The following is a 6,877-nucleotide window of genomic DNA, read 5'->3' as shown; positions in this document are numbered from 1 at the left end:
TGCTGGGTAGTCATGTCCCAGGCAGGCATATTCCTTGACAAAGGTCAATCTTTACCTGAGCCCTTCTATTGTTTTTTTTTTTTTTTTTTTGACATCTAAGATAACATACCTTTGGAATGTCTGAATAATCCTTTTTTTCCCCAGACTTCTTAGGGCACAATCTCCCACCAGAGGGAAAGACCATAGAACCTTTCGTTATCTTGTTTTTTGTGCTGTAAATGTTAGTTGTTAACTCTCCTGTACCAACCAATGTAAAAGAAATGTCTCTCCATTTTACTTTTTATCCGATCCAAGAGTTTTCCCTGTTTTTCTTTCGCCCGCCTCCCTAATTTTTCACCATTGGATTTCATATAAACCTCTTCAGGCCTCTTCCTTTGGTTGTAATGTATAAAAGAAGGTGCAAAACTGCCATTCTCTGGAGCATTTTCTCAATCCATTGAGATTTTGCTTCCTAGTAGTTGTCGTCAGTTTGGCTCAGTGAAACTCATAAAAATTATCTACAGCAGTGGCTCTCAACCTTGGCTGCACATTAGAATCACCTGGGAATCTTTTTAAAATCCTGATTTCTGGGCCCCATTCTCCGGAAATTCTGTTTCTTTGTTATGGGGTGGGGCCACAACATTAGTAACAGAAAAACAGAATTTCCGGAGGATGAGGCCCAGAAATCAGGATTTTAAAAAAAAGATTCCCAGGTGATTCTGATGTGCAGCCGAGGTTGGGACCCACTGCTCTACAGGTTTGAACGTTTCTTGCGTTGCCAGGGGTCAGTTTGCCTGCAGGTGGACTGCAGCTGCTGAACTGCCAGCTTTCAGTGGAGGCTCCTAGGTTGAGACCCAGGACTGACTGATGTCAAAGCCATTGCTGTATGAATCATGTCTGACCAGTGCGAGAGTTCTCCAGGTGTTCCATGACTGACTGAAATTCTAGACTGAAGCCACCAGGTCCTTAGGAATGGCACCTCCTTACAACCGCTCCTGAGCGAGATAAGACTTTATAAGAATTAACTACGTATTTGACCTTAATGTTCCTTCTTAAAGCCAAATGTTTATAATCAGCCAAATCTCGGATTGTGGAGACATCTGTGTTTACTGGATACATAAGCTCTTTGTCACACGATATGTGCATAGTCCGCACGTGGAAGGAGAATGAATGGCCGCCTATTCTGGGTACCAAGTGAGGAGCAAGGCACACACTGTGCGGAGGAAGCTCCCTTGGGCAGAACTGAGCCACGCCAAGCGCAGTTTCATGCAAGTGCTCCTCTACCTTGTTGGTTTTTAACGCATTCCTCTGCCTTTTTAATGTGACAGAAATGGCTGCCTCTCCAACCTCAATGCTTGTGGCTTAGGACAGGCGTTGCTCTTCTTTGGCTGATGGTTTCAAATGGAATTTCAAAGTCTAAGCATATGTTTGCTCACTTATTGTAACACCAGAGAACTAAATCTGAACTTTGGAAAAGGTCTATTAATAATTGACAAATAACAGAATCGTCAAGATGTAGAAGGCAACACAGAAAAGAAAGAAATAAAACCAACCTGGGCGTGCAGTAACCCGTGAAAATGTTCACCCGGCTAGTTTGCATCAGTGATTATGAACAACATGCTAAGTCAATTCTTCAGAAGTCTATATATGACTATTATAGGTCTGGAGCAAATGATCAGGAAACCCTGGCTGATAATATGGCGGCATTTTCCAGGTAAGAAAACATATTTTTAAATCATGTTTTAAACTTACACAAAGACATTCTACTAAAATAAGTTCTAGTTTCAGTATTGATGATGTGGAATTATTTGTCTAACTATATGCTTAATAGAGAAGGAGAAACTCTTGGGATTGGGAGAAACCTTGGGCTTTTAAATTATTTTTAAACTATTCTAAGCCTGGGGATATTGAACAATTGACTGAAAAAGCCAACTTTAAGTTTCTCCACTTGGAATTATGTGGATAACTAATTTAACTATGTGAAAAAAAAAAAAACAGTGCTAAATTGTGATCGCCCCATTGTCTTTTTCTCTGAGTAGGACAGTGAGAGTCTGCTCGCAGTGTCGGAAAGACATTAAATGCGAGATAATCATCTTCTCTGGTTGAGCCAGAACAGATTGGTGCCTCAAATGTTCCCATCCTGCTGGCTTGCCCCTTATCATTCATTTTGATGACTGTCGTCTATTCTAAACTTTCACTTTAGATTCCAATTTGTCTATAGAGCATTAATCTTTCAACTCTGCTGTTTCATCTCTGCTCCAAAGAGCCTCATCTCTCTCTTCCCAAGTCAGTTTTCCCTTCACTTTCATATTTCAAAGCACAGGATGGTGAGTGTCGTGGTTCATGTTTTCTGCTTGTAATAAAACAGAAGGGAAAATAACTTGAAAGGAGTGTTTTATTTCTCAGCAGTTACAAATATGGTTTATGTGTTCGAGTAGGGGAGAAGAGCCCTGAATACACTACACTCTCTCAGGCTTATCCATTTTACATGGTAGCCTTTCATAAAGCCAATGAGTGTCGTGGGTGCTTATTGATGGTGATAATTTAAATAGGAAAAGGCAGAAAATACCCAGGGGAAAGAACCTGCCTTTCTTCTTGATTGTTTTCTAGAGCAAAATCACTCAGAATCACTTTTCCGTGTATAAATTAGGAGAAATGGCACCATTCTAACCAATGTTCCCTAGCAAGCAACACAGATTCACCTGCAAATCAATGCAGGGGCCTGAGAATGGGGTGAACATTGGGGCCTCCCCCAAACCTCTGGCAGCCTTGACTTTGTCTCAGATCTTTTCTGGAAACCAAGTGAGCTGAAAAAAAAAAATGCTGGAAGAGCTGAGGGAAGGGAAAAGTTGGCTAAGAGTAGAGGAGGGGCTTACAATTCTGCATCTTTTTCAGTCATTAATACTTTGGCCTTTCAGTTTTCTGCTCTTGGAAGATGGCCCTTCCTGGGCCCATGCCAACTCTGTTCACCAGGTAATGTGGTTTGCCTATTGGTAGTCTCCTGAAGACAACACCTTAACCTAAATAGGTCACCTTAACCAAGGAAATGTCAGGCTCTTGTTAGGCTTATGAGGTGGTGCCTATTAGCATTTCTTAAGGCACAATGCTCAGGTGACTACCTATTCCATTTATGTACAACCTTCCTCTCCCTTTTTTCCCCTCAACCCATGCTAGTTAATTAAACTACCAACACTTATTAGGGACCTCAATGGGCTAGACTGTATTACATGCTGAGGACAGAGCGATGAGCCAGACAGAGAAAGTTCCTGTCCAGGGGAGCTTACATTCCAATGGACACACATGGGCCTGGCCTCCATAATGCTGGTGGGTTGCACTGGTGCAAAATGGACCCAAAACAGTTGGCCCCATGGAGGCGTCCGAGAGGGAGCCAAGGTGTGTGCAGCGAAGCAGACGGACCACCTCTGCAACCCTAGGAATTCCAGAAACTGTGTGAACCATAGAAGGCTGGGCGTGGTGCTTCCAAGCTGTGAACTGGACCTCACAGCTTGTGTGAGCCACGTGGTCCTCTGTTCCTGTGAGTCTTCCCAGCCTGTGTGTGTGTCCTGAGTGGTTTAGGGACAGGACAAGCTGTGAACTGGACCTCACAGCTTGTGTGAGCCATGTGGTGCTCTGTACCCGTGAGTCTTCCCAGCCTGTGTGTGTCCTGAGTGGTTTGGGGACAGGACACAGATACTGGGAATGAGTTTGCTCTGCTACCTTTCCCACAAACCTGGACCGTTCTCTTCTGTTCAGCTTTAAAATGAAAAACATGGAGAAAAAAATATATATATGTATATTCCACTTTCTGTGGAGGGTGGCACATGCCGTTCTATTATCAACCACTTGAGGAGTTTTTACGGCAACGAACGTTAGAGACCATTGCCTATCTAACATCTCAGTTCCTCTTTTGCTGTGTAACTGAATGGCTGACCCTTCGTCCCTCATGCTGTATCGAGCTGATCACGTGAAATTAAGAATAGATTTTCTGCTGGGGTTGTGGTGGCTTTGGGTTCATGGGATGAAGGGAATCAATTTGAAATCTCTCACTCTCATTTAAATGAAGACTACAACACAACCAGACCTCACATAGCCTGTTATGACACAATAGCAGGGTATTTTAAAGGCATACATACACCTCCCTCTCCCACAAGTACAATGAAGGGTCATTCTCAGCGACAGCTCTTATCTCTCTGAACTTAGCTCTGACAACCACATTTTGGAGTTCTGGGGACATGTGCCACTTACGTGACCGAGCAGTTGCTTGGAGAAATTTCTGGGTAAGACTTGTGACTCTAATATTATTGTGCCTCTCTACCCCAAACAAAAGGACAAATAAAGTCAAATAGATAGAACCACTCAAAACAGTGTTTTCTATTGCAAACATGATAAGAACAGAGTAGATGTCAGCTTGCTACATCCTATATGGTCTGACCCCATTGGAGTTAATGTTAAAAAGGACAGCAATTTGATTCTTCTACACATTAACTCAGTGTATCCTTCTTAACCATGATCTGCACATATTGTGTCTTCTTGTGAAATTGACATGGGTGGAAAATAATTCTACAATTTGGGCATTTAGAAGTTTCATGATGTTAGAAAAGTAAACTATTCTCATTATTTTTGCATCACTTATTGACACTTTAAAATAACAGATGGTAAAAGTGTTATCATTCTCTCTCTAATACTTGAGCAGCAACATAAACTTACCAGTGGCATTTTCAGTATTTTCTCATAAGACATAAATGTCCCAGAATTATTTAGATAGCTTATAAAACTGGGTATGTTGCTTTTTGCTCTTGTATGATGAAAAGCAGCTAATTGTCTCTTGTTTTTGAGGATTCACATGGCAAGAGAGTTCATATCCCAACTCTATTTACTCCCCCTTTCCCCCTTCCTCCTCCCCCCTCCCTTCTACTTCCCCCCTCTACCCCAAAGCTGTGGTTTCCTTATCCAGATAAGTGTTGACAAGCACACACACACACACACACACACACACACACACACACACACACACACACACACACACACTAGAGGCCTAGTGCATGAAAATTCATGCACTGGATGGGGGGTCCCTCAGCCCGTCCTGCCCCCTCTCACAGTCCAGGAGCCCTCAGTTCACAGCTTGGAAGCACCATACGCAGCCTTCTATGGTTCGCACAGTTTCTGGAATTCCTAGGGTTGCAGAGGTGGTCCGTCTGCTTTGCTGCACACACCTGGGCTCCCTCTCAGAGGCCTCCATGGGGCCAACTGTTTTGGTTCCATTTTGTACCAGTGCAACCCACCAGCATTATGGAGGCCAGGCCCATGTGTGTCCATTGGAATGTAAGCTCCCCTGGACAGGAACTTTCTCTGTCTGCCCCCTCTCACAGTCCAGGGGTGGGAGGTGACCCGGCGATCAAGGGAAGGTGACGCCCCATCACACCTCTGCTGCTGCCACTGCCAGTAGCGCAAGCCTCAGCTGGCCCTGGTTTCCTGAGCTTCGGGAAGCCCTGGGCAGCTAGGCAGCAGCCATCTGAGGCTTGCCTGTGCTTCAGGCTGACCCTGGGTGGCTGGGCAGCCAACATCCGAGGCTTTCCTGCACCTCAGGTTGGCCCTGGGCGGTGGGGGTGCTGAGAGAACTGGGGAATCCAGAGGCAGGTGTGCAGAGCAGCTGGACCGCCTGGGGGTGGGCCCAGTCTTGCCATTTTATGTAATGATGTTTACTTTGAATTTATATTAGTTCACACAAACACTCCATCATGCTTTTGTTCCGGCCCTCCGGTCCAGTTTAAGAACCCATTGTGGCCCTCAAGTCAAAAAGTTTGCCCACCCCTGTACTAGAGGGACCCCTGAGGGGGGTTACTCAGCCCGGCCTGCGCCCTCTCATAGTCCGGGAGCCCTTAGGAGATGTCTGACTGCCAGCTTAAGCCATCAGTCGTACATCCTTAGCGCTGCCATGGAGGCAGGAGAGGCTCCTGCCACCACTGGTGTGCTCACAGCCGTAAGCCTGGCTTCTGGCTGAGCAGTGCTCCTGCGTTGAGTGTCTGCCCCCTGGTGGTCAGTGCACATCATAGCAACAGGTCGTTCCATGATTCAGTTGATTTGCATATTAGCCTTTTATTATATAGGGCTAGAGGCCCAGTGCATGAAAATTCATGACTTTGGGGGGAGTTCCCTCAGCCCGGCCTGTGCCTTCTCGCAGGGGATCAGGCCTAAGCTGGCAGTCAGACATCCCTCTGGCAGCCCAGGAGCCCACAGTCAGACATCCTTAGTGCTTCTGAGGAGGCAGGAGAGGCTCCTGCCACCACTGCTGTGCTCACAGTCGTCATCCCAGCTTGTGGCTGAGCAGAGCTCCCCCTGTGGGAGCACACTGACCACCAAGGGGAAGCTCTTGAGTTGAGTGTCTGCCCCCTGATGGTCAGTGAGCACTTTAGTGATCAGCCATTCCCAGTCATTCTGCTGTTAGGGTCAATTTGCATATTAGCCTTTTATTATATAGGATATTATGTTTTAAATGCTTAGAGTAGAAATTAGAATGCAATAGGATCATCTTACAGGATTTATAAAAGATTAATTCACTCCATTCAGTTGGTGGGATTCAGTAACAGCATACAGCTGTCTTCCTTCAATAGAGTCACCCCTTTGGGTTGTGTGTATGTCAGCTGATTTTTTGATAAATTTGAGGCCCTTGTTGGATGTAAAATGTGGATCAAAAGCTCTGTTAAAGGATCCCCCACCTTTACCTTACTTCCTTTACTCAGGCATCTTTTTTTTCATCCTTTAAAAAAGGTTTATTATTCAGTTTGTTCAATTGTTTTGTCAATATTCATATCCTTTTTCCAAAGTGAAGGTCTCAGAAGAGCACAGTCCAAGGTTATAGTCAACTCCTATTTTATGTAAGATTGGGGGGGGCGGGGAA

At 44.9% G+C, this 6,877-nt stretch overlaps 1 protein-coding gene across 2 annotated transcripts in view; it reads left to right on the top strand.

Annotated features, from left to right (window-relative positions):
- Window positions 1–1,483: 1,483 nt before the first annotated feature.
- Window positions 1,484–6,877, top strand: part of HAO1 (hydroxyacid oxidase (glycolate oxidase) 1) — a 72,516-nt gene continuing 67,122 nt past the window's right edge. For both annotated transcript variants that reach the window (XM_006758079.1, XM_006758080.2), the window contains exon 1: window positions 1,484–1,693. In XM_006758079.1, the coding sequence (XP_006758142.1) occupies window positions 1,557–1,693 (137 nt within the window). In that variant the 5' untranslated portion in view covers window positions 1,484–1,556. The remainder of the gene's footprint in view (window positions 1,694–6,877) is intronic.

Source organism: Myotis davidii, unplaced genomic scaffold (genome assembly GCF_000327345.1).
Source record: "Myotis davidii unplaced genomic scaffold, ASM32734v1 scaffold32, whole genome shotgun sequence".
In the NCBI taxonomy this organism is placed as follows: Eukaryota; Metazoa; Chordata; class Mammalia; order Chiroptera; family Vespertilionidae; genus Myotis; species Myotis davidii.
Note: the sequence above shows the minus strand (reverse complement) of the source record. Positions and strands in the feature narration are given on the sequence as shown.